The sequence below is a fragment of the Falco peregrinus genome, chromosome 7 (assembly GCF_023634155.1).
Source record: "Falco peregrinus isolate bFalPer1 chromosome 7, bFalPer1.pri, whole genome shotgun sequence".
NCBI lineage: Eukaryota > Metazoa > Chordata > Aves > Falconiformes > Falconidae > Falco > Falco peregrinus.
In genome coordinates this window covers 72,708,027-72,735,732 of record NC_073727.1, presented here as the reverse complement: position 1 = coordinate 72,735,732, position 27,706 = coordinate 72,708,027, and the positions used below count along the sequence as shown (strand labels likewise).

General features: G+C 41.1%; 1 protein-coding gene across 1 annotated transcript; it reads right to left on the bottom strand.

Annotated features, from left to right (window-relative positions):
* Positions 1–536: 536 nt before the first annotated feature.
* LOC101920121 (elongin-A-like) lies at positions 537–20,024 on the bottom strand. Its single transcript, XM_055810985.1, has 11 exons — positions 19,472–20,024; positions 12,206–12,262; positions 10,260–10,372; positions 8,523–9,222; positions 6,985–7,084; positions 5,996–6,169; positions 5,294–5,391; positions 4,290–4,470; positions 3,703–3,826; positions 880–995; positions 537–747 (listed from the first exon to the last, which is right to left on the bottom strand). Exons 1-11 carry the CDS (start codon positions 19,625–19,627, stop codon positions 686–688), a joined length of 1,881 nt encoding a protein of 626 aa, XP_055666960.1. The 5' UTR covers positions 19,628–20,024; the 3' UTR covers positions 537–685.
* Between the last annotated feature and the right edge of the window lie 7,682 nt (positions 20,025–27,706).

Sequence of the window (27,706 nt, the reverse complement as noted above, 5' to 3'; positions counted from 1 at the left end):
TTTAAAGAAGCAATTTAAACATTGTCTTCTCCTACCTCTCCTTTAAAGACTCACTGCTTAAGTAAGAGGGCTGAAAAGCACATGGTGTCCAGAGTAAAGATGTTTCAGAGCCCACTTCCAGGAGGTCAGAAGGTGAGCTCCAGGACTGTCTCATACAGAGTCTTCTGTTTTGAAACAAAGAAAAACTAAAATACAACCAAATCATGTTTTTATATTAAAAATATAAAAGTCTTCCTAGGAAAACCTTTAGTGAAACAAATACAGTAAAGTTTCCAAAACACTTTCATGCAAGAGAGGCCAAGACCTCTTTGCAATTGTATCCAAGTATACCGTGTGGCTATTCCTACAAGGTAACTTTAACCGGGGAGAAATACACCTACAGCTTAAGTACATTCATGGAAAGCTTATGCAGATGCATACATAAACTGATAAAAACAGCATCTATAAGAGTCCATACAAACTGATGTGTCATTAGTGTACTGACCTTGTATCAACTTTTTCCTCATTCATGAATAAGAACAGCAGCATGAAAGGACTCAGATGTTTCAATTTTTATTGCAAGTAATTCATCCATGCAGTGTTTCATAACCAAGGCAAACTGAAGAAAGTTTACATTAACATTACTTTCATTAGCTGTAGCATGATACACAAATAGTCACGTAAGCTTCGAATATGCAGCCTCATTTTATCGTCGTCCAGCTCTGATCTTCAGTGCTTTCAAAGTTTTCCTCATGATTGGTGCAATTTCTTCAATAACAAAATAAGAAGACCAGTTAGGATTACAGCTGTAACTTAAAATGGTATTAGCATAAAACTAAGCATATGATTAGACAGCAAGTTAAAACAATTATCTTTATAATCTCAGGCAACTCCATTTACTTTTGATAGGCTTCTTTCCATCTTGAGTCATTATGCTTGATTTAGAGCTTCCACTGTTGCTAGCAGGGATCGGATTCGATGAGTTATTTCTGTCTCTGCTTTCTGGAATCTTTCTTCTTTTAAAAGAAGGAAATAAAAAAAGGCTGGCATTTGATGTCAAACTACTACTACTCACTGGCTAGTTCTGAAAAATAAAAACTGATTACAAACACTTAAGACAACACATTTACAAATCATAGGACAATTCAAGTTAGAAAGGATCTTAGGTGGTCATCTAGTCCATTTCTAGTCTTGCACAAATTTTCCATTTATTTGATTTGTTGCATCTTATTTGTCTTTAAATGATCAGAAATGGTGACAGATCAGAACATTTAGCAATACCATTGTAATTCATGATGTCCTGTGCTTTAATTTGCTCTTTATTTTCCTCTTTGAAGGCAGCTGAACTGCTAACCAGCTCTGACAGAAAATTACAGTAAATTTAGACAAGCTTTCATGGTTGGGGTTTTTTTTTTTGGGGGGGGGGGGGGGTGGGGGGGTGGGGGGGGTGGGGGGGGGGGTTTGTTTGTTTGGGTTTTCTATTTGATTAGTTGGTTTGGCATTTGGGTTTTGTTGTGTTTGTTTTAAGTAGAAGTGTCCAGTGAATGGCACAACAACCAACACTAAATATTAGGTTGGAATCCTCAATCAACAGGACAAGGACTAAAGCAGATGCAGATACAGAGCTGATGCCTACTGCTAAAAATATTTAAGCCAACACAACATTGTGTCAGCAACTGGGCAGCTTTGTACACCTCAGAGCCAGTCACTGACATCTGCTGCCAGTTATCGTATACCACTGCACACTGAATGGCAAACAGCAGCCTGCTAGAGGTCTGCACATCTGCCATAAGACTTTCTAGCTCCTGCAAGACCAGCTGCTTAAGTTAAGATTCCAGCTGTACAAATTCTACAACTTGCAAAACTGACAGGTTTCTCAAAGGACATGGTCAAAGCAATGAAATTAAACTCGTGCCTAAACAAACTCTTGCTTCTGAAGAGGGCAAAGCAACAACCCTCTTACAGCTTCTTTCACACAACAGCAGTTTTTAATTTATCATGCCTGAGAAAGACACATGCAGGGCTTTAAGTACATCATTCAGCTACGGGTCGAGATCACTGGAGCAGAAAGGGTATTTACACTACTGTACTTGAAACACCTAAACTGGAAGACTGGTTTGTCACAACACAGATTCCACCTCCCACAACACAAATGAAAATAAAAGCCTAACTCAAAGTGTCTTAAGCTACTGCCTTGGTGGGGGACTATCTTTTCATTGAAAACAGCAACAGTATGGAAAGAAGCTTCCTAACTTCATCACCTAAAGGTGCAGTTATAAAACACCGTATCTGGTGTGAAAGCTGGTTTTAAGAAGTTCCTACATCCAGGCTGTCAATCCTGCTCCATACCACCACCATCTTGAGCAGCAAAGCAAAAATGCTCAGCTAAGTCAAGCTCCTGAAATGCACAGAAAACATGCTTTCCTATGGTTTTTAGCTCCCTCCCACCCCCAAGCCCCAGTGCAATAAACCCAGGTCGGTTCAGTTATCTAGTTCATATGCCTACAACTGCAGGCACCGCAGCATCATAACAGAAATACAATTACTCTCCTGATGTGTTCAGCTATACTAACCTGGTCTTGCATCACGTTCGCAACAACTTAAGTTTTATCCTCCCTCTTCCCAGCTATCTGTCACTATCCACTCACATATTTGTCATCCTGCATAACTATTCCCTAACTCAGATTAATGAAAAATGCTCCACCTGCCACTCCCCTAAAGGGAAAATTTTGAGCGCGCTACCTGAAAAGCACTTATGCCACCACAGAAACAACCACAGGCAATGGGGAGACAAGGGAGGGCACCATGCTCGCCAGCAGCCACAGCAAAGTGAGCATCATAGCTTCAGATACCCACGTTCAGGCAGTATGAATACTTTCATAGCTTTCACGGTCCAACTGCTGGTGCATGGACTCGTCAGCCCATGGGGTGCTTCTGAATCAAATTGCTGATTTTTCTTTCAGACAAAAACAGATATTCAAACAGTAAGAAGTACAGCAGCTTGTAACTGAGAAGGGAAGAAGAGGTAGAAGCTGGTACTAAAACTGGTTTGTCTCCCTGTTGCAGCCACCCTCTTGGATACAAGAGAGTTCATTAGGCTGGCAGGAACAGTAGCGCAAACATCACATCTCAGCTTTGGTTCTCATGGCTGTTTAACTACACTGAACTTTGATATCACAAAGAAAATTTGGCTTTGTGCTGTACAAAGGAAACATTTGTGGAATTCTAGTTTTCTGTTCCTCCAGTGTTGGCACTGCTACAGACTGACTGTTCTAGACATTCCTTTAAGCTGCCAAAGCAGAAACCAAACGTCAAGAATATTAAAAGTTGCTGAGATTCCCTCTGGTCAGCTGTATCACTCCAGGAAGCTAACTAGGATTTCATGAAAGAACACGCGAGGCTACTAGGCAGGTTTATAAACACGAAACATCAACACTGGAATCTCCCCAGGATGTCAAGCAGCATTAGTGTAGTCTGGAGAAAAACAGCATCCACTCACTCTGCAGCTGGGAGGGTGAATTCATCACTAGCATTTTGGAGAAATGTGCAATGACAATGCATACACAGCAGAGGAGCACATAAGACTTAAAAAACAAGTCATTTCTAGCCACTAGTTGCTTAACAAAAGAGCAATATTTAGAACTTAGAAGTACTATGCCAGCAAGCTTTTGTACTGACAAAGACATGGAAACTCAAGTTAAAAGCACAGTATAGAACACTTACTTGTACTTCTCTATTGAATGAGGTTGAGTGACAGGTCCTGCTGTCCCATGGATGGCTTGCTGTCGGCGAATGTTCCTGGGTGGTTTTGCTGCACTGGTCACGTAAGCCATTTTTGCTTGCCTGCCTAATACAGAAGGAAGGAGAAGAGGATACATGACTTTTTTTACCCTTTATATTCAGAGCTTGGTTGATAATACTGTTATGTGGCAATTTCTAGGTTTAAATTGGGAAAAAAAAATTCAGAAAAGCAGAATCTGGTACCAAAGTAGTATCTGAACCATGAAAAATCATGTACAGGCTACATACAGTATTTCTTTGTACTAACTTTGGTATTTGTAATTACATTTGTAGTCTGCATTGTTGCTTAGATTTGTCTACTGTATGCTGCAAGTATGATGCGTTGACATATTGTACTTTTTTAAGCAACTGTAAATTAAAAGGAACAGTGTTCTTTCTTCGTGACTTTTCCTAGAGGTACAGCACTAGTGCTTAGTGCAAACAAATCACTAAACTCTACATATTAACTGTCAAGAATAGCAGAAGAGACTGGGTTTTTGTAAGTGGAAAAGCTAAACCACAGATTTTACCTTTTGGTTTCTCTGACTGAGCTGAAAGAATATTTTTTGTAAGCATCTTCAGTTTTTCCTCTCTTTGATTAAATAGTCTCAAGTACATTTCACGCCAAGACTCATATTCCAGGAGGCTCTCCTTTTTAAAATCTCTCTGGCAGTGTTTCTTCCACAAGTGGTCAGACTCTTCCGTAAATGTCTAATTTGAATACAAGATACCTTAAATCAAAGATTTAGAAGTAACATTTTCAAGAGTACCTGTTAGCTGAGCCTGTAGACAAAGCCCAATCCCCCAGTAGAGAAAGGTAGAGAACAAATCCCACCACACATGGTGTCAGAGGTGCTTCCAACACTGAGCATGGCAATACCACGCAGAGATACCAACTTCAGTCTAGAAGTTATACAGCTTCAAATAGCAGAACTCTATAGCTGAGTTAATAAGCTATGCTTACAGTTCAGGCTTGCATTTCCAGCACAGGCTCAGGCCACATGAGCTCTCAACTTTAGGCATGCAGAGAAATAGCTAACTTGCACTATGAAGTACTGCACACTCAGAACCTCTTTTCCAAATGCATCATGGAGCTGAAGTCCTAAGAGTGTAGAGAAGAAATCTGCCATACATATGAAATCTCATCCCAGATACTTCCCAACTGGTATGCTTTGCAGCCTTAACAGTTTGTCACTTTAAAACAGTTGGTTCTATTATGACTTTCCTGGCTATTTCAGTAGTAAATACTGTGGTGGTTTGTGGGTTTTTCTTTTTGTATTCTTATTTTTAGAAACAGTACTTTTCTAACCATGCTGGCTTTCACTTAGTCATCAGTAATAATTCTCCCAAATGTTTTAAATCCGTACACTTGAGAAAAGAAAGCTTGATAATGACAGCTGAATTCAAAGAAAAAGTATGCAAGACAGAAAACTAGTGTACCCCATGGAGAATCTATCAAAAAGGGTGCAAGGAAGGTAGAAACTGAGGCCTCATTTCCTCTGTGGTTCCCTCAATTTAACAATGCAGGATTTACCGGATTACATTCCTCTATTCGTAACAACTGCTCTGGTGTGCAACGTGTTAGCACAGGCTCAAGAATTTCAAATGGCACACCTCCTACTTCATGTAGCGCTACAAAAAGAGGACAGTACTTTCAGTATCTCGTTTTACTCAGTGGGTAACACCACTCAAACAGTTTAAAAATAAAAATGGAAGTTAATTTCAGTAAACACTAACAGAACACATGTTTTGGAGTTAGGCTATGAAAATCTAAGTCAGCAGTTCCATACTGACTGGCAGTTATATTTTAGGATAGAGAAAGCATCTTTGAACAGCTATTGCCTCAACTTTACTTATGTGCATCACTCCCCTCTCTGCCCACACAAGGGAATAAACGATTTCTTGATCACTCATTCTAATTTATGCAAATAAACATCCTGAAGAAAAAAAAAACACACACAGCAGGCTTTTGGGTTTATAATTTATAGGACATTATAAAGTTCCAATTTTATTTAAAATATAAAAAGGTAAGCTTTCAAAGCAAGACTACATTTTAGCCAGCCATAAATCCCTTTTTTTTTTAAGGCGCCTTTCAACCTGCTCTGAGTCACCATTTGTCAGGAGGGGCAATATCTTTTAGTAAGCCAGTTGCTGGCATGGAGAGAAAAAAAAAAAAAAAAAAGAAATCTGATACACTTTCAGGCACAGCCTACTAGAAATCACTTGAAGTACTCACAATCAATATTATTTTGAAGCACACGGATGCACTGTTCATACAGTGTAAGCATCTTCGAAAGACAGACTGTTTTAGAGCCAGAGTAAACTTGCATTTTAGAGTTCAGTCTCCGCCCTGTGAATTGAACTGTCTCTCTGACTTGCTGGGGTGCTTCTACAACAGGTGCTAGGGAAGCTGCGAACAAAACATCAGACGAGGCTTAATCTCTCTCCTGAAATTTTACAATGCTTTAAACATTCAGCTTTGAGAAACACAGCTAGTAGGACATATATATTAATTTTTCTTGAAATACAAAGTTACTGCATCACAGTTTGGGGCCCTTACAGATATTACATGTTACAGAAGATCATTCATCTAACACTAAGACAGGATGCACATTCCAAACGAGCTGCACCAACTCAAACCAGCCTTACATGAGCTGTATTCACATCTAGATTACTCTGTTACCAGTCTACAGCACACTATTGATCTTCCCGAGTTATCCTGGAGAAGCCAGAAGCCTCAACAGCAGTGATGCTTCAAGACCAGATTCATACGAAGCCACCGAAACCTCACAAAAGCTGCTAGGGAAAAATCACTGGCACTTTGTCATCTACCTATAAAGATGCTAGCAATTTCCTATGCCAAAGCTAGGCCTAGTGCCTCCTGTATTTGTTTCACCTAAGATAATTTTTACTAAGGTTTTACCTGCTACAAGGTATAGACAGAAGTAAAGATAAATAGAGCCTGTAGAAGTACCACCTGATCTATGCTTTCTCTACATCTGTGGTAACCTTCCACGTATTTCTTCATTCTGCAAGCCGTAAGAGGGAAGCCTTTCTAACTCCCTCCACTTTATCTGTGGAAATCATGTTGTAGCTGAAGGTGAGGCATTTCTTTGCACTGACAGATGAGCTAATACAGTTTATCAGCAAAGTGGATAAAGACATCTCCACACAGAAATGAAAACCTGCATTATTCCACATATATCAGCCTTGCATACTACTTACCTTCAAAGTCTGCAGCATATGAGGCAGATGAGACCGAGATGCCCGTCAGAAATTTAGGCAATGGAGTATTAAGGAGATCTTGGAGGGATGCAACCTTGGCCTGTGCACAGTCAAGGAAACATTGCTTCAACATTACAAATTTGGGTTTACTGAGGCTTAAGATAAGCTACAAAAATAACCACCCTTAAGCAAACCCTAAAGTAAACCAGGATAACTGGAATTACTGGTTTTCTGCACCGAAATTTATTCACTGGATTACTTTCCAGCATACCCTTTCATACCTTACCAAGACTACATCACAAAAGGAACTCAGTGGGGTATCTGTGATCGGTGCACAAGAAGAGGTGAAAGAATAAAGTAGATGTGTTCAACTAACAGGCTTTCACATCAATCACTATTGAGGTTAGAAGTATGCAGTGAATGAGACAAAACTGCAAGATGACAAAACCAATTACATGTTTAAAAGCAAACTAAATGCCATCCTGAAAGACAAGAAACAGCTTGTCCTATCAAGTCTCCTATATTGTGCTAGGTAACACATGTAGCTTAAACTTTCACAGCTAACCCCTTAAAAAGAGATTTAAAGATCCAGCAGTCTGGTAAATACAGGTCCCTGCAAATGCTCAGCATTATGTCCAACATCTAAATTGGGTCTTAGGTGTTCTCCAGTTATAAGCCAGGCACTTACAGCCCAAAACTTGTGTCTCCCTGAACTTCATTTCAGTATCTTTCTAACTTTTCATGACTGCTTGAACATCTGAGATTTTTTCTCAGTTTATGCTAGAGTATTATATACAAGCCTCTACATTAATGTTACTCCATTTGAGACAGAAGATGCCACATTCAGATTGTAGATCTTCCACAACAAGTAAAGCCTGGAGCTTTCACATCACAGTAAAGATAAAAGACTGGAGAGACCTGTAATTCCCAGTGCACAAAAGCTTTTGTGTAAACGGTCTAATTAACATGTTTAGATCTACCTTGGCTCAGAGGAGCTCCTTAAGTTTGTTCCACTTCAAGGAACTAGGGTAGTCCACATACAAACATGTATAAGCTATTTTTATATGCAATACCGTGGTTTATTTCAATGCATTAAAAGAAGAAAGTTTAGTTCCACTTCAGACCTTAATGTTCACTATTAAAGAACCACAGCATCTGACAAAGTGACTATGCTATACATAAAACAGCTGCTACAGTCACAAGCCAGGCCGCTCAAGAACCGAAGGGAACATCCTTCCAAAGGTACCTTTACTTTGGAGGTAAAAAGCAGATTAGATGATATGGATCAAAGAGTATTTCCATATTGGAAATTATCCTAATAAACCAAGACAAGTCAATTGTAAGCTGCCAGTTTGCAATAAACAATCATTTTTTTTGTCCCAGTTACTGCAATTATTAGCAATTGTAATGCAGCTGGTGTGTCAGAGCCGTGCAGTCTGTTGCTTAAAATAACCAGAGATTAACTTCACTGGAAAATAAGAGTCCGAAGCACTTATCTGCAGTTTATTTGCTATTATCTCAACCATGCCATGGTTTACCTTTTTATTGGGAGTTTCTGATCGATCACCCTCATGGCTTTTTACATCTTCCTCTCCTCCTTTTGCATGAGAAAATTTTGAAGTCTTTTGTGGTAGTAAGTTGTTCTTCTGTTCACTGCATTTCTTTGGCCGTTCACCTGTAGAACTGGCCTTCCTCTTTCTTTTTTTGGGAACCTGATCATAGTTAAGATAAGATTCAAAAGACATAGCCGGGGGCTCAAATTCCTCATCACTAGGTAATTTGGCTTTGCTTTTTATGACAAGTTTTTGTTTTGGTTTCTTCACATGCTTAGGACTTCTCTGCTTGGAAGTATCCTTACTAGGCTTTTCCTTCAGGGATGATAAGTCTTTATTAGCTACAGAGGAACACTGCTCTTCTGAAACTTTCTTGCTGTCCACAGAGGTTCTCTCTTTGAATTCACTTTCTTTAGCTTGAGGATTGGTACCCTGGGAAGCACGCTGAGAACCACTGCTGCTACATTCTTTATTGTCACATTCTTTTTGAGACTCAGAATCTCTACTTTGGTGGGCCTTTTCGCAAGTATGCCACTTATTCAACTTTTTAGAAGCAGGAGTGCTACCAGAACTTCTGGAGGCCAGTACAGATGCTTTGGACTTCTCCGAAGGCTTCATCTTGGAAATGGAAGATTTTGTCTCATCTTTTTCTTTTTCAAAATTTTGCTTTCTTCCTCTGTGACTACTGCAACATAAAAATAAATCGCATCCATACTTTTTTAGTTTTACCCGTATTAGTAAAACTAAAAGCACTAAAATCACACCACATGTCATAATTTCACAAGACCCAGAGTTGTGCTCTTATTCTTCCATTACCGCTAGAGAACCCTAGACAAACAGCTACTGGGTCCAGCACCACTAAATACTGCTACAAGAATTGACAGCAAGACAAGTGGGGAGTAGGGACATAACCATCAGTAGGAAAACATACCCGACAGTACTATTTGCTTATAACATGTTGGACGCCACTTTTTACCCAAGTTTCCCTGCATGCTTTATAATACAGACATGGTACTTGAGATAACTAGGAGACAGAATTTTGACGTGCTCTGTAGGTGATACAGATTACAACAGGTCAACCTTTATGCTTTGCTTATCATGGATTCTGGTATTGCACTTTTCTATTGTTTGAACAACTTCAGATTTAAAAACATACAATTTAATCAATCTAAACCTTTGGCTTCCTCATCTTAACTGCCTCAAATTGCCAGAGGTCTGCATAACGCCTAAAGCACAGTCCGCCCAGCCACAGCAGTGGTGACTGCTTTGCATCTCTTCAGTGTGACTTCCCCAACATGGGAAGCCCCTCTCAGTCTACAAGAACATTACAGGAAAGTCCTCAATACAACCAAATCACTGGAGAGCTGCCTCATTTCACTACGACCACTGGGAAGAAAGAGCAAGCTTCCCACTTCCCTGAAGTGGGGAGCAGTGCCCAGTCATCGGCTTAGTCCTGCTTGCACCAGCTGGGAACCAAGAACTGTGCCAGTCAGAAAAAATATAGCTAAAGTCTGAGTGCTGGCTGGCTAACCAACCAATACTGGTTGCTCTGATTTGTTTTGGTATTTTATAAAAGACAGACTCATTTCTTCCACACAATTTATGCATTTGCCCTAATGCACATTTGTCATTCTAAACACTTTCCTAAGCTTTCCAGTTTGTGTTTTATGAAGTTACACTGCCGTATAATTAACTTTTTTCTAGAAGTTAGTTCATACTTACCTCTTACTTTCTGGATGAGTAAGTTTTTTCCATTGTTTTACCAGGGTTTTAGCTGCATTCCCAGCAGTGGCATGTTTCCTAAAGCCATTAACTGTTTTGCCTATGCCAGTTTCCTGTTGAAGACAGTGCAAGAGAGATGTACAGAATAAATCATGACTAACATCCCAAATACAACCTTCTCTAAAACTGCTACAAACAGTATTAGTGTAGTAGTCAGAGCAGTCCTACAGCAGCTGAAGAAATAAATGCACGCTTTATACTGTGGACAGAACTGAAGGAAAGGTAGGTATTTATAACCAAATATGGGGAACAAAATGAAGTCTTAATTCACAAAACTAAGAGAAGTCATTTTCCTCCATTAAATGTATGTGTTTCAGGAATTTCACTTGGCTCAGACGCTTACGCCCACAAAATGCATATTGCTCCAGTGAATTAGAGTAATCAATTCAAATTCCTTTTAGGCTTATGCAGGTACATTTTAGCATGTTAGGGACCACATGCAATATACATATTTTAATCAAAAATGCATCTCAACCAGGAGCAGTAGAGGGTCTGAGGAGCAGAGTTCATGACTAAACTCAGTTTCAGCACAGGAAGCAAAAAAACCCTCTTGACATTTAAAATCCGTCGTTTTCTGTTTTCCCCCAGTACAAATATTTTCACATTACCATTGTGCCTTCAAGTCTTGCTCTAGTGAGTTTTACGTTACTTAAGCACTTAATCTCGCAGACATTGAGTGTACAGAGAATCACAGGTGACTTTTTTAATCCTGTCTTATTGGTATCTCCGATTCACAAACTCTCAGTTTTAAGATGCACACAAAACCTGGAATTCACCAGGTTAGCAGCAGCCTCTTAATGTTCCTGCTAACTAGTGAAATGATATTTCTGTGAAGTCTGAGCTAGAGCTATACGCATGGTATTCCCACATAATCAGCTCACAGCTTAGAAAGGTCTTCCTTAAATTCATTTTAAGGATATATAGCTTCTATATAATTTGAGCAGTAATGGTTTGGTAGGTTAGTGTATTGCAAAGAGATGCAAGAAAAAACATAAGTTCCTTATGTTCTTCAAATGTGTTAAAAAAATATGTGGAGTCCTCAGTTGTAAGACATCTCTCTCCTCTATTTGACTTGAAGTTTTCCATCAAAGTCTGTCACATAAGACACACAAGTTTGCTGGAAACAGGAATTGCCTGCAGAAGCACTTTGTCATTTTAAACGACTAACTGCAATGTAAGATTATTTTGTTTTCCAATAAGAATACATAAATATTACTGTATTCCAGTAGAAGTCTACCCATGTTTAGGCAGGTAAATGCTTTTGCCTGAATAGGCCAGCCAATTGCTTTAATTACCATATTTTTCTCTTCTTCTTCAAAGAACTCTCTCACAAAACCCACATTTTTCTTCTTCCCAAAATACAGACACGTTGCTCATATTAACTAGACGCTTCAGAGACCATGGTAAGAATTTCTAATGTAAGATTTGATAGGATGCAGGTTTGGTAAGGGTCCAAGTCACAAGCATCCTTACTTGGGAAACTACTCTTTAAATGAAAGTAACTTCAAGCTGCTAATAAAAGCTAGATTTAGACAACTGACCTAAAGAATGGTTCACTCATATTTGCTTTGACTTAAGCATTGACTGGAAAATAGTTCTACAGTGAGAACAAACCAACCCTGACTAGCAAAGTACTCTCTATATGCTCAGATTCCTGCTCAGTACTATCATTGTTGGCATAATACTGTGTTTGTCAAGTTCTATGCCCAGCTTCCAGCTGGCTTTTGGAAAAGGTTCCATGGTTCCTTGTACATAACTCTAAATGAATCATGATTAAGACTCAAAATAACAAAATGCAACATGTTCACTGCTTCTGTGATTGGAGACCCCTGACATTTACACAGTAATTCACTACGGAAGAGTTGAATGTATTTTTGGTCACTTACCACTAGAATATCCAGTGACATATCCAAATCCTGTAGTACCTTAAGTGTTTTTATAATCTGGAAGGAAACATTAGATTATATTTTTAAAACAAGTCTTCCTAAATTCTATTCTGCTTTTCTCATCCTCATTCACATTTAATCTAAAAATACTCAATAGTTTTAAGAGGAATATCCAGTAACTCCAGGAAAATGTAAGTACTCCTTTACTGCCCATCCAGGCTGTGCTTAAAGTCTGTGCTGTGAACCAGTGCAGTTCTGCCAGCCTCCCAATTTCAGTAACACCAGAAAATCCAGTAGGTATGGATTTACCACTACACAGATAACATTAAAGATCAAGAATACAGTAGTACAGGTTTTATATATATATATATATGCCCATACTCCTTGTGTAGCAGTGACCCTCATTTGTCACTGAGCCAATGGAAAAGCCACATCACGCAGAACCACCACACAAATCAGCAAGTCCTCCAGCAGGCCTCCCAGACAGCAGCACCACTCCATCAGCCCAGGCCAAGAAACATCAATAAAGCTGGTGGGAGCCCAGTTCAGAAAAAAAATAAGGTTTTGAAAACTTAACTGCAATTTGTACATTAACAAAACAAGCTCAAGCTAGAACAGCTGTTTCGTTTCACACTGACAAAGCATACACCTGTTACAAAACTCAACATTTCCATCAGAGCCAGAAAAAAATTTTCAATACAAAATGCTCATCTCCCTATGATAAGTGTTTTGATAACACAACTCTCATTTGTAATGAGTATAAATTTCTTTGGCAATGGCTATACAGCACCCCAGAGGCTTGCAGGTGACCACATGCAAGCAACGTGCCATATCTTTCACAAACTTCCACAAAGCTATTTTATGTAAATAAAGAATTAATGTGCAACTGAAGTAAGAACACTTCATAGGGCTTTCACAAAGCTGGAATGCAAGTCAAGCTTTTCAGATCATTGGCACTTCTAAATGCAATGGCAGGAACCTGCAGGAATGCAAAACAGACTACCCAGAAACTTTCTAACTGTAACAACAGCTATGCTAATTCAGATAACTGATGGACTAGCATTTATGATATTAGATAATGCTACTGAAATGGTGTTGCAAGAAGTGAAAGAGATACTAAAATAAGCGAGCAGCAAGCTTGAAACAATTTACAAATTGCACTGGGGGGGATATTTTTCTCCACTGTTGTTCCAGTTTCATTGTTCCTATAATGCATTACTAGTGGAATCTCACACTTGACGCTGTGTACAGCGGGCTCTATCTACATGCCTGGCATGCAGTTCTTCCTGTAAATCATCCACCTTGCAACAGTGTTTCTGAGACCTAGACAAGTACAGGAGAAATGTTTCACAGCCTGGGAAAACATGAGAAAAATCTGTAAAAGCAAGGCATACACCTAAGACCAGAGGTAACAAATCACCTCACTCCCCAAAAGTTTAGGTAACTACAAGATGGCAGGATACCTACAAAAAATTCCAAACCAAAATTTTGGAACCAGTATGAAAACCATAAGTTCCACTTACCCCCTATTTAAGAGCAAGATACTCCCTGAGCCAAAAAGTTGCATTAAGAATATATGCAGTGAAATGAAAAACAATTTTGTATCTCAAAAGAACTACTCTTCCTTCTGAGAAGAATACAAGCTTAACATTTAACTTTTTCCAGATGCTTCACAGCTGTAGGCTGTATATATTTTGTGAACTGAAGACTTTCTAAATAATCCCAACAAGGAAAAAAATACATTGCAAAGATGCTTAACTAGAAGAAAAAAAAAATGCTTACAATGTTAATCACAAGCATTATAAACTATGTTATCACTATCAGGTTAATTTTATTTTTCTTTATTTAAAAAATTATATATCCCTATTAACTTATTTTGCAATGAAAAAGTAACTTCTTGCTGAAAGATTATAGTAAGCTATATAGGATGACTAGATACTGTGCAAACCACTGGGAATAAATCCCATAGGCCAAAGACAAACCTATATGTTTGAGAATATTAAAAGATGTTTTCATCAAGCTACAAAGAGAATGGGGGGGGTTGAGTGTTTCCTCTTGATTGGGTTTTGGCCTAAGTTAATTCATAAAGCCAAGTTCATTTCGGAAGAACAGATTCAGGAAGCAAGCAATTACTGTTCAGACAACTTCAAACCAAAAGGCTAAATTACAAGAGTACCCAGATGGCAAGAATGTCCAAAAGCAGTCAACACATTTCAATGAAAAGCACAGCTTTCAAAGTTTTCTAAATCAAAGACCACATATTTGAAGAAAGCAAATGGACAGTGTATCACATTTAGCAAATTAAGACAAAGAATAAGGTTTCATTAAAAAGAAAATAAAAATCATTGATCAACCACTCTGACAAGCCTTTTAGGAGAAGTGATCCTGATCTCTTGATACCAAGGAACAGCTCAGGCTGCAGTAAGACCAGCAGCTTTGTATGTACAGAACTAGGAAAGGAGAGTGAGCTTCATTTGCTTGGCCAACGTTAATGGCAGCATCCAGCCTGCCGGTAGGAATCACCCATCTCAGACCTTAGCATTTAGAACCAAACTTACTTACAGACACAATCAAGGAACAAGTAAATTTAAGTTGTGGCAGTCAGTAACAGCAGAGAGACTTTGCATTTATCCTGTTTGCTAAAGAGTTCTGATTTCTCTGTCAAAGATGAGGAGGGGCCATTTGCTTTTTAAATCACAAATACCAAGCTCCAGTATCTATCAGACTTCGGCGAAGGCCACAGAAAGGTATACTATGAAGCACAAGTCACAGGAAAGCCTGTCACTGAAACAAAAGCTTGTTAGAAACACAAATGTCGATGTCGTGACATTTATATGGTGCACCACTATTATCGCATAAAAGAAGGCAAAAAGAATAATTTGTTTGAAGTCTGTTCTAAGCAGGCCTCCAAAAACAGAATGAAGGTTGACTACTGAGGTGCCTTGCTCTACCCATATCTTTCACCATAGCATCTGTAGTTCATCTGGGCTCTTATCTCACTGGACTGTGCCCAGTAATTTTTTCTCAAGTTCTTCCATATACACACAATACATATGTAACCCTCCACGGGTTTTCAAACAATTTTACCTTGCATACCACTATCAGGTATACCCTCATGGAACAACTCTATTGACTTTAAAAGAGATGGTAAACTTCACAGAAAAATTATGAAGAACATAAAAAAAGTTACCTCTATACACAATTCCCGAACCATTCTACAAAATTCCTAAATGCTGATTACCAAAAAACAATCCAAAGCCTTTAGGACTGTTTTTTTCCAATAAATGACATTCCAAGCAAGCCCAAGACACAGGCCTTCATGCAACATAAGCAGAGCTTTATGGACAGACTGAGAGCTGGCATACACATAACTGAGACAAAAGCAAAGGTGACAATAGGAGTAAGAGCAAGCCAAGATGAAGGGGAGGATGGAAAGTAGGCAGGCATTTGGAAAACAGAGGGCAAGGGTAATGAGCAATGGGTAAGAAGCATGTAAGCAAACAGATTTTCCAGAGTCAAAACCGACCATAAACTGATGATCACAACAGATGTCAGGTACACAGAGTTTGGTCTCTTCTCACTGCATAAATGTTGCTCCATCATCCCTTACACAAGTGTTGTACAGTCTCCTCATTTTTCCTGGCTGAGCCTGGACCCTCAGGAAGGACAGGACTTGTTAACAGGTCCCTAGGCCATCTGTGTCAAGGGACTGACTCAACAGTTCACCACAGTAACTCTTTCCTGCTTTGTCTCCCTCCCTCCTTGCTCACCAGCTGCACCTCTCTCTCAAAGGGATACCTATAATATTTAGTTCATTCTCTTCTATGACACAGCCCATGCAATTTCACAAAGTCCATAACATTCAGCTGAGGAGACACTTCATCTGAAAGAGCACCCAGACTTTTAAGACAACACATTAGAAAAACCCAGTGCATTCCCAAGCAAGTCATTCCTGTGACCTCAGTAAAAAAAAGCAAACAACTGTTTGATTAAAAAAAAATATTGTTTTGTTTTAAGCTATTGAATCTAACAATCTCTTCTTGCTAACTTTTTTAGTTAGCAAATCTAAATCTAAAAATCTTTTTGTAATTTTTTTTTACAAACATCCTTTATAACACAGAAGTGTAAACACTAATTCCACGCTTCACCTTGGTTCTTTAGTTTCAGTAAGTTATGCTAGTCAGAGCTATAGGCATTCTCTGGCTGTCTTATTATCTTTCCAGCTTGGCAGTATTGCTTTTAAAAACAGTCCCCAGAACAGGACATAATACTGCTGTAATTGTCCCTCTAATACTATATAGCAGTAATAACATAACCCTGCTAAGCTACCCAAAGATAGCGTTTATTCCGTAAGCCACTGCATTGTACTACAATTTCATGCTCAACTGGTAATACAGCAGAGCTCCAAATCATTTTCTGAGTCTATGCTTTCCAAAATACAGTCTCCCATCCTGAGTGACCTATATTCATAGCTCCTAGCTGTGACTTTCCACTGAGCCATGTTAAAATGCATGTTGTTCAAATGAATGTAGACTAGCACATGATCAAAGTTGGTTTCTAGAAGAGTCCCCCTTCATTCGACACAAATTACTTTAGTATTTTTAACATTTCACCAAAATGCTTACTGTCTTCTAAATTAAGAAAGATTTGAGTACCATCATGTCAAGGACAGGTGCATACTTGCCCCTCACCCTCAAAAAAAACCCCACCACAAATCCACAACGAAAACCACAAGTCAACATTGTTTTCTGTTGAGTTCTGGCACTTATTTTTGGCAAGTGCAATGGAAATCCATTTATTGTATTGCATCAGGTCCATAACACAGCTAGTGTAATCAGCATCATACAGAGGCAAGTCAAATGCCTTAAGTCTTGCGTATGTTTATGACAGCATCAGCTGAATATTATTTGAGATAAATTCGGCAGTACATATCTACACAGTCTCATTGAGTGGCAAGGACCATGGCACCCTCCTTTAATTCTGCATCAGTTACATATTATATGCAACACCATGCAGCTGCTCAACACATTCCTTCATGATCAATGTCAATGAAGGCTATTTCATTTACCTGTATGAACAACAGGACAGTACTTTTCTTCCTGTCCTGCTGAACTCCCCTAGTACCTTGAGCATCATTCAATACCTAAATCATTAGTTCTGTCCATTCTTTGGTCAATTCCCTGAAAAATCAATAGGGTGGCTATCAAGCCTTGCACATTAATAAGCTTTTGACATGAACAATCAATGTTCTGCATCTTCCCTGGTTACTATCACAAAGTTATTTAGCAATTATTAAAAAGTGCCAAGACAAATACTGTTCTCAAGTATGGGACAGAAATATTTGACAACACCTATGCTTACCTATATACCCACCTGTGATATTGATTTTTATGTATGTGGCAAGAATAATAACTTCCCTTTTTGCCTTTAAACATGATAACCTCGTATTTTCTGTTAGTGGAGTTACCTTTAATTAGCAGTGCACTTCACGACTACCAATTTATGGCTATCAGTTTCTCATTCCCCCTACCACTCCTGAAGCCCCTGTTATCCACAAACACTTCTACTTCACTAGACACAGTTATACCAGGGACAGCAGAAGTGCTGCAGCACCACCATTAGTCCCATTTTGTGCAGCACCTGCTTGCAGTCACGCCACATAAAAACCGTGCCATCTCCTCCCTTAATGAAATCAAATCTGCCAGGACTATTTACATGTTTTTGCTAGAGTTGAATGTATTTTGGAATCACTTAAGAATTAACTACCTCTAGAATTGTTTCTTTCTTTTCCCTTTCAATGTCTTGTTCAGAATAGCGTATCAACACCAACCCCAAGTATTAAAATATTTGAAGATTATATTATCTGATGACTTCTGTAGCACAAGAAGAAACCCTAGGCTCATTGAACTGCAGATTAAAACATCTGCAACACCGGCACAGATATTTGCCTTTTGGACAGATACAGCTTACCACACTGGCACTCAGGAAGATAAACCCATTATTGGCTAAGAAAATCAGTATTTCCTATATATGCATATATACAGACACACTTCGAAAACACACAGTAGATACGAATGATAACTAAGCTTTTCATGTTCGTTAACCACCAAATACAATGCAGATTAAATTTTATTGTCCCCCATACTTCCACAAACTTGCGTCAAGATTTAAATCATGGCAAATGCATTCTGTACTTTCAAGCTGAATGCCACCCTCAAAAGAAAACCCCATCCTTTTGAATATGCCTTCTTCAGTCAAATGTGATTTATTACTTCATAAAACACTGAAGCCAACTTGGCACATACTGCTTTGCTTCCCTGTCCTTCAGAGTCCAGGCTGCTGTTCAGAGAACAGAGCTGTGCCTTCTTCCTACCCCCTCCACTCTGGGGCCCGTGCTTATATCCCCACCTGCCTCTCAGTACCTAGGGAACATCAAGCACAGCTTCTGTAGGCTGCTATGATCCATCTCCCCACTGATAGCTGCTTGCTTCAAGTATTCCTTATCTAGTCCTTGCAGCTACTGAGCAGCCCCAATATCCTGCAGAGGTTAATTTCTTTCACAGATAAGGGCAGCTTTGCTCTTTTTGCACCAGGAGTAGCAACACAACTCCCACTCTTCTTGCTGCATGCTGTTGAAACAGAGGAGAAACACCTATTTCACCAAGAAAAGCTCTTATGAACACAGAAATTAGCACCCCGGCTGCTGTGTTTTGAGCTTCTGGCCAGGCCGACAAGATCTCCCATAGCCAGCAATACCTGTCAGAGGCAGGGTCATGACACCCAGCTTTGGTTGCCCTTCTCCTCACCCGGCTGCACACAGGGCCTCCTGGCCACCCACCCAAAGCTGTAACCCCCTCCCTACCTACCCAGGACATAACCACCTGTGACCCAACTGCCACGCTGCCCTCCTGGTCGTGGCAAGGGAGGGAGGAACGGAGGCCCAGGGCCAGAACCTCACACACACGCTCCCCTCGGCAGCCCAGCCGGCCCTGCTCCGTCCCCGGCCCTGCTCGGCGGCGCCGGCAGCCAGCGCCGAGGCGGGGCAGCAGGGCCGGGACAGCGCGACCCGCAGCCCGTCAGCGCGGCGAGGACCAGCGGCCTCGGCCGGCCCCACCGCAGGGCTCCGCCCCACCCAGAGCCACTCACACCGCCGATGCGCTACATGTACGCGTGTAAACATATACAGTATACGTAAAGAGACCGGGGCAGCCTCCTGGCGCCCGCCGGGGAACCTCTGCCTCCCCTGCACGGCCGCAGCGCCGGTACCTCCGCGGGCTCCTGCCCGCTGCCCAGCCGCTCCTTCAGCTCCAGCACCCTCCGCGCGTCGCTCCGCCCCTCCGCCATGGCGCCCGGCCCGGCCGCCTGCCCTGCCAGGCCGCTCCGCACCGCTCGCCCCTCTTGTAGCAGCGCCCGCCGCCCCATAGGCGGCGCCGCGGTCCAGCGTGGGCCGGCACGGCACGGCCCGGCACGGCCCTGCGCCGCCTGAGGGGCGCGGGCGGGCGGCGGCGCCTCTCGCCATCCCCAGCGGGAGCCGCGATTTCCCCAGTGTCCCCCCCGCGCCTTCTGCCCATCGCCGCGCCCCCCGGGCCGCCCCACGCCTACATCTGAGCTCTCCCCGGCGGGCTCACGGCCAGGGTCGGGGGCCGGGGCTGGGGCCCTGCTGACAGGGTGCAGGCAGCCGCTCCCGCGCCCGGCCCGGAGCCCTGGTCCGCTGTCTCACGAAGGCGGGCGCAGCCAACAGAGCCCGACCCAAGCGGCTCCGCCCCGCCGGGCTTTGGCTGATAGCTGCCGCTAACCAGGTTGTTTGCTACCGAACTATCAGCAATAATAAAGCTGTCATGCTTTTCTTTGTTCTGCCTCTTCCAACGGTGCTTAAACACGCAGCGCGCTACGCACAAGCACAACTTCAACTGAAGCGAGCCCACGGCGGTGGGCCGGGCCGCTGCAGCGCGCCCCAGGACCGGGCACGGCGCCTACCCCCACCCCGCGGAGCGGCGCGGCGAGCGGTCCCGCGGCGGTGCCGCCCCAGGGGGCGCGGGGGGAGGCCTCTGCCCCGGGGTGCGCCAGGCGGGACGCTGGTAGCGCCGCAGTCATGTGCACTTGCTCATGCACGCCTGTTCAGTTACCTGCGGGTACTTACAAGGCCTGTGGCACTGCAGTTGCCTGCGCCTGGCTGTAAGGCTGCTTGGTGGCCTTAGAGCGGCTGGGGTAGGGGTAGGGGTAGGGGGGCCGAGGCCATGGAGGCCTCGCTGGCGCCCACGGGCACCCTGCTGCGGGCCGACCGGCAGGGGAAGGCAGCACAGGCTGAGGCCGGCACCCTGTTCTTTCTGTCCGCCTTATTTACAGCCTGATGGCTAATGTGCTGGCTTTTTTGTTTGTTTCTTTCTTTCTTTTTGGAGGGGTAACAGAGCACTTTCGGGCCTTGCAACTTTGAGCGTGGCTCCTCTGTGGTTTACCGAAGGTCACAAATAACCTTAGAACTGGGAATCGGTCTTCGGTGCTGCGTGAACAGCATAGCTGGAACAGGGTCTGTGCTGTGACGCTTGCTGGGGCTGAGCACCTGCTTGAAGGACTCCAAGCTACAAGAGTGCCTCTTAAAAACAATCCATGGGCTTGCAGTATTTCTTTGGAAGTTAATGCAGATATAATTAAAACAGATACATAGAACAACTTTTGCTCTTTAAAGCAATGTTTGGAGGAAGTTTTAAAAAGAGTGTATCCAGTCTGAATTGCAGGGGAATTTCAAGTAGACAAAAGTCTGGCGTTTGGAGGTTAGGGCTACTACCCTTTCACAACAGATCTTCTTACAGCTTGGCATAGTGTATAGCAAATTTATCGATAGAGCTGGTAGGGCAATACAGTAGGTAGAGTGCTCAGGTTGGATATGGAAAAAACAAGTCTTGTTCCTTGTGGCAGACTGGCTCTCCAGTTCCCATGCTGATCTTTTTGTTTTGCAGAAATAATTAACTCATCTTCATAGTGTGTAGAGACTTCATCAACCCTACTTTAAAACTGGCCATCTGCAACTAGTTAGTCTTTCTTTATTTTTCTGGCCCTAACAGTATGAAATTACTTATACAAAGTGGCATTTGTGCAGAAGAAATTTTTCAAGAGATTCAACCTACACCAGCATTGCAGTTAAAGGCATCTTTGAGTAGGGAAGTTGATTGTCGTATGGATTGTGTGATTGAAGCTGAGTTTCCTGTATGTTGTTTGAAAGCCTCAGTTATCAGGTTACTGAGTTTTCTGGGATGAGGGAAATCTTGCTGCACTTCTGCCCAATTATTCCTATGCCCAATATATATCCAATTATATATGGCCATGATTTCATGCCAGTGAATAAGAAGAAAACATTTAAAATCTAAAAAACTTTCCTAGAACAAGAAAAATGTCTCTAGCCCAAATCATAGCTGCAGAATTTCTCATATCACCTGTCATAACTGGCAGAGGAAAGAATTCCAATTTTACTTGGTCCTTCAAAATTGCCAGTCAATGCTGATCGTTACAAGGATTTGTTTGGCACTGATTCAGGACTCCTGTTAGGAAACAGTGGGGTTGCCACACACAAAAATATAGCTCCAATAATTGCTCTGTCACTACATGCCCAAGAGTTGTGTTGTGCCATCAGCTCTTCTCCAAGGCTTGCATACTCTCATCTCATCCCTAGGGTCGTCTCCATGCCTTACTGCCAGTGCTTGGCAAGTTTCCGATGAAAGAGTGAAACCACAAAGAGAAATAAGCTTTGTATGAGCTAAGAAGAGCTGGGTGAGAGTTTCAGGGGGTAGATCAATGCGAGAGGCTTGGATGGGCAAAATTAGGCAACAAACTGGGAGTGACTGATGGGGTACTGGGGAAGGTGTGCCTGGTGGGGGAGGTCTGAGTGACCCACCTGGGGTTGGGTGTCTTGCTGCACACAGTCCCTCAAAGCTACCTTCTGTGAAATCAAGGCCTGTGCATTTGATCCTAAACAGTAGTAGTTTGTACTTTTGTTCAGCAGCTTAAAAAGAAAACACATTTATTTTCCATCTCTTTATTGAAAAGACTGGAGTTCCTACTGAAATTCTGTATGCTTTCACAGTTCCCTCCAATGTGCATAAGGAGCTTCAGCCTTCCTAAAGGCAGTACTGCTGTGATTACTGTGAATACATTCAGATTGATGCATTTAAACATATTTTTCATAACTATTTAGCATAGTGAACCAAATATGGGTTTCAGGGATGCATAGTATTTGGCTGAGTATACACAAAGGGCTCAAAGCAAACAAAGCAGTCATGATCTAAAACTAGGCCTGGGTTTTGTTGACATCCTTAGTTGAACAAGGTAGATCTCCATGTGGCTGTGACACTTGCATTCCACCAACAAATCAAAGCATGCCAATTTCAAAGAAAAGGCCAAAGATACCTTACAGCAGCCTTCCAGTACATAAAGGTGGCCTACAAGAAAGCTGGAGAGGGACTTTTTACAAGGGCAAGTAGTAATAGGACAAGGAGGAAAGGCTTTAAATTAAAAGAGGGTAGATTTAGATGAGATATTAAGAAGGAATTTTCTACTCTGAGACTGGTAAGACACTGGAACAGGTTGCCCAGAGAAGCTGTAGATGCCCCATCTCTCGGAGTGTTTGAGGCCAGGTTGGATGGGGCTTTGAGACACCTGGTCTAGTGGAAGGTGTCCCTGCCCATGGCAGGTGGCTCGGAACTAGATGGTCTGTAAGGTTCCTTCTAACCCAAACCATTCTATGATTCTATGATTTTCCAGAAAGAGTGCAGTAATGATTGTGCATGAATTAGAAAAGATGGTTATAATTGCCTTAAGGCCTATCTTTGCTGGTACAAGAACTTTCCCTATTGCCGATTCTGAGTCATGCGTGTGGAGTAAATAATAATTATTCTTGTTTATTGGGCTAAGAACAAAACTCTTGAAATGTTCGAGCTTTTTTCCCCCACTGAAAATGTTAAAGCATTACTACATGACCTGCTACTGCTGCATGGATTGATAGTATTGTCCTTAGTTGCACCATAAACCAGTTGATTATGCAGCAAATAAAATATTTTTTCCCAAGATTCACTCATACCTAAAAGGATACATCTTGAGAGGCTTAATATGTTGCCAAAAAATGTACTACCCCCTTTTTTAACCTGAGAAGATAATTAATAACTTGATTGCAAGAACCTCAATCAATATCAGTGTTCTATACTAATTAATTTCTATGCCATTGGAAAGGAAATAAGCAGACAGACAATAGGTTATTTTCAAGATACAAGGGAAACTGTTAAGAATATCTTAAAATTAAAAGACATTATAAGTGAATGTTTGATTTTTAAAAATGTATCATAATTTGCAGCTAATCCTGGTACTGGTTATTTTTTAAAAGACTTTGTTGTGTGCAAATTAATGGAAAATGAGAATGACTAGTTCCAAGACCAGCTTTCATGCTTTATAATAGCCAAGTACACCATCAGTTGTCTTGTGATCTTGAAGACCAAGTAACTGAACGTTTCATGGGTTTTGCCCTAATGTACAACCAATGTTTCAGAGCTATGGGAGATGCTCGATTACATCAGTGTTAGTACATTGAGATGTTGAGGCATGCCCCATGAGATGCTTATATCAATACTTCACAGCTCAAACTGTGTTCAGTATTTTCTGGAAATCAGAAATTAGTTTGTATTTTCAGTGCATGTTTTTCCCCATATTCATTTGTGTGTTTTTTTCAACATTGAATCATATAAGGAAGTTGCAAACACATTTGTAGAGACTGAGTAAGACTCAAATTTATTTTAAAATGTGCTAGTAAATTTTAAAGATATTATATGAAAATTAGAATAGTCTTTTATTTTTTACAGATCATGATAGTGTATTCGTTCTGGAGAAGAAGTATCCCCTCTATAAAAAGAAAAAAAGCCCAATAAACTCACTGAAAAATAACAAAAGAAAATAATATATTCTTTCTCTGAAAAATGTTGGCTTGTTAGGGCATCTTGAAATTATAAAAATTGATAAAAGTCTGGGCATGAGCTGTTAGAAAAGGGAACACTGAGTAAGTCAGGTTCACTAGTATATATATGTTTGGGAGTCTTGTTTTCAAAATATACCTGCTCTATCTACAAAAACTAATTTTTACAAGTTCTTAAAACTTATGAAGCACAGTGAGGAATATATTCTTTGTGTGAAAATCATTACAGCTGATACTGCTAAGGCAGAGCTTCAAAAAAAGTTAAGGATAACTGTCCATGTGAAGAATTTTATACTTAGATTGAACCTGTAAATTAAAATATATTGAGATGCGTTATGATAATAGATGTCATCCTGCATATTAAATTGATGTTATACTGAGTTGTATATTTAAGGCAGCAGGAATCTACATGTGAGAAAAAAATGCATAGTATAGTAAGGAGAAGTTCCTAAAATATGTCTTAAAATAAGGCTTTGTTCTTATTTTTTTACAGCTGTGGCCCTATTTTTCATAAGGAAAGCTGGTTACCTTGTTGCTGTTGGGAAGGCTTGGGTTTACATCCCTCTCTTTCACTCTGGTTTCACCTATTTGATCACCTCTATTTCCCTGTTCTGTTTTCACATTTTTATCTTACAACTTTTTGTAACTCCACTAGCACAGCGATCCCTTTTTGTCCAAAATGGCAAGTGTTACTTTGTAGCAGTTGTTGTAATAGCCCATCAGAGCCTGGAGGCAAATAAGTCTACCAAATTAAGCATCACACAAAGTACAGCCAAGAGAAAATCTTCCCTTTCTCTGACTTCTGCTTCACCCAATATCCTTCCTTTCCCACGCAGTCACTCACCCCCCTTTTATCTCTCCCATGGGATTAAATTCTCCTGGGATGTGGTGGTTTGGCTTCATATTATTCCTGAGGTTGACTGGCAAGAGGTGGAGGTAAACTATTCCAGTGCATGGTATAACTCACAAGTTAGGATACCTCCTTGCGAGACAGAAGATCAAAGTTCACGTGTATCTGAAAATACATCAGGGGTGTGAGCCAGTATCCTTGAAAGCTGAGGCGAGTCTTTACAGAAGCAGTGACCTAACTCTTAAGAAATAGGACATAGCTGTGAATCCCCATCATCCGGTCCCCTTCCCTCTGCCCAGAGTTTAGCACCAAAATCCTACAAAAGTGGAATTAAAGTGCCAGCTTTTCCTCGGCATTTCCTGCTGGTTATTTTAGAACATAGAATAATATAATCACAGAATGGTTTGGTTGGCAGGGACCTTCAAAGGTTATGCAGTCCAACCCCCTGCCATGGGACACCTTCCACTAGACCAGGTTGCCTAAAGCCCCATCCATTCTGACCTTGAACACTTCCAGGGATGGGGCATCCACAAGTTCTCTGGGCAACCTATTCTAGTGTCTCACCACTCTCATTATAAAAAATATCTTCATTATGTCCAGTCTAAACCTGTCCCCCTCCCAGAGCATACTGGCTTTCACCCAGGCACCCAGCTTTGAGGTGGGAAACCCATGGTCCACCCTACATTTACCTGGGACAATTATTACCTGCTGTGGATCTACCATCTTCACCTTCCCTTCCCTTTCCTCCCTTGTACCTGTGCCTTTGGAGGTTTCAGGAGGCCGGGCAGCCCAGGGAAGCTGAGCTCCCGTGGCTGGGCAGAGGCAGGGAGCTGGGCATGGAGAGGAGGGGTCATTTTAAAGAGCACGGGAGCACAGGCTCCGGTCTCTTTTGCTTGCTGTGACAGCAAAGCATCACACTGGAAACCACAAGCTGGGACTTACCAAGTGGCCTCTGATCTTTCTCACTCTTTTTTACCACATTTCCTCTCTTTTTGTTTTCTTATTTTCTAAGGAAGAGGCATTTTCACTGACAGCTTCTTGGACAGCCCTGGGACATTTTTCTGAGGAGGGTAAGAGGTCTTTAACTTCTGTTTGATAATTTTACGAGGTAACGTTTTAAGGGGGCAGGGGGGAAGTTGGTTGTTTGATCAAATGGATTGTTTTGGGACCCTTAGTGTCCTTTGGCATGAGTTGCTCTTAAGCTAAAATAAATTAGGTGAAAGCAAATGACTATAGAAAAGCAAATTATCCAGGGTTTTCAAAGTTCAGTAACTTGGATTTGTTATAGGATCATTTGATTTGTTTCAATGGTTTTGTCTGTTGCATGTGCTTATACAATAAACTAGCTGGTAACATTTCTGCTGATGGAAAAGTGTTTTTCAGGAAAAAACCTTGGAGAGTAGACATTTTCTAACAGAGAGCTTAAAATGTCATGTATTTAAATGAGCTTTGCAACAACACAGTGAAGCAATAAACATCAAGTGCTGCATGTATTAAAATTTTTGTTACAGGTCTCTAAAACTATTTAGAATCACAAATGTGACTGCCAAAAGAATATGCCCTTACCAAATATAAAGTTGTAGCTATTAATATGCGAATCTATAGCTATGTAGATAAGATAGACATCCAAAAGTTTTTTGTTTTCTTTTATTCTGTGCCAATAAATATACACAACACTTGCAACATCATAGGTTTTTTGCAACAAAAGTTGTGTTAAACAACCAAGTATACTAAAACCCCAGTATACCTTTGATTGAACCTGTCTTAAAATGGCAAGCTGCTGGGGAGTTGCTATTCTGGGAGGTGACTCTGATAGGTCTCAACAGATGCAGCTTCTGGAATGCAGCTGACGCGGGGGGAGCCAGGCAGCAGCTGACCCCCGCGCTGGCACACCAACATTTCAGGGATCGCAGCTTACGTCAGTGCGGGCTCACACTGACACTTTTGGCACACATGGCCTTCTCCCTCGCCTGCTCTGCACATGGTCATCACCCAGCAGCAGCAGCAAAAAATCCCTGGTGCTCACAGGCAGCAGCCATTCCTTTCTATAATTAAATTACTGCTTTGTAACGTGCTGTACACTCAAGGAAAAATTGATGTGCTCAGATTCTAGACTGAAATATTACTGAAGTCTTTTTATTAAGTTATCTAAAATAAGCTAGTCATTTGTTTTATCATTAAGTAGCATTTCTTCATGTTCTGATTTTTGTGAGTGCAAGGATCACAAAGAAAATTAGCGTGTATAAATTGTTTTAATATCAATGGATATACTGGAGATAAATGCTATATTTGAATTTATTTGAATGCTGATCTCAGCAATTCTGTTTTAACTGTGTTATTGAAGATCAGTGCTTTCCTTCAAGAAACATTTGCGTGTACATTAAGGGGCCATCTCGTGTTGCATTTGATAAAAAAGTGGCACTTCATTTCAGCAAGAGCTGGAACTTCCCTGGAGTTGATAGATGTAATTCAAATATCTGTTCTAACATAACTGCATGGGAGTAATTCTTACCTTCACGCATAAAAAACTTGTTTAAAGTAACACATCCTCCTAGGCTTTGCATGACTTTTTTTTCAAATAAAAGTCAGACAACTTCTCTTCTCCCTCGATCTCCAAAAAATTCCTAAAAGTAGGATTATAAATTTCAAATTACTGATGTTGAAAAGCAAGTAAAGTGTGCTATGAGTAGAAAGTATT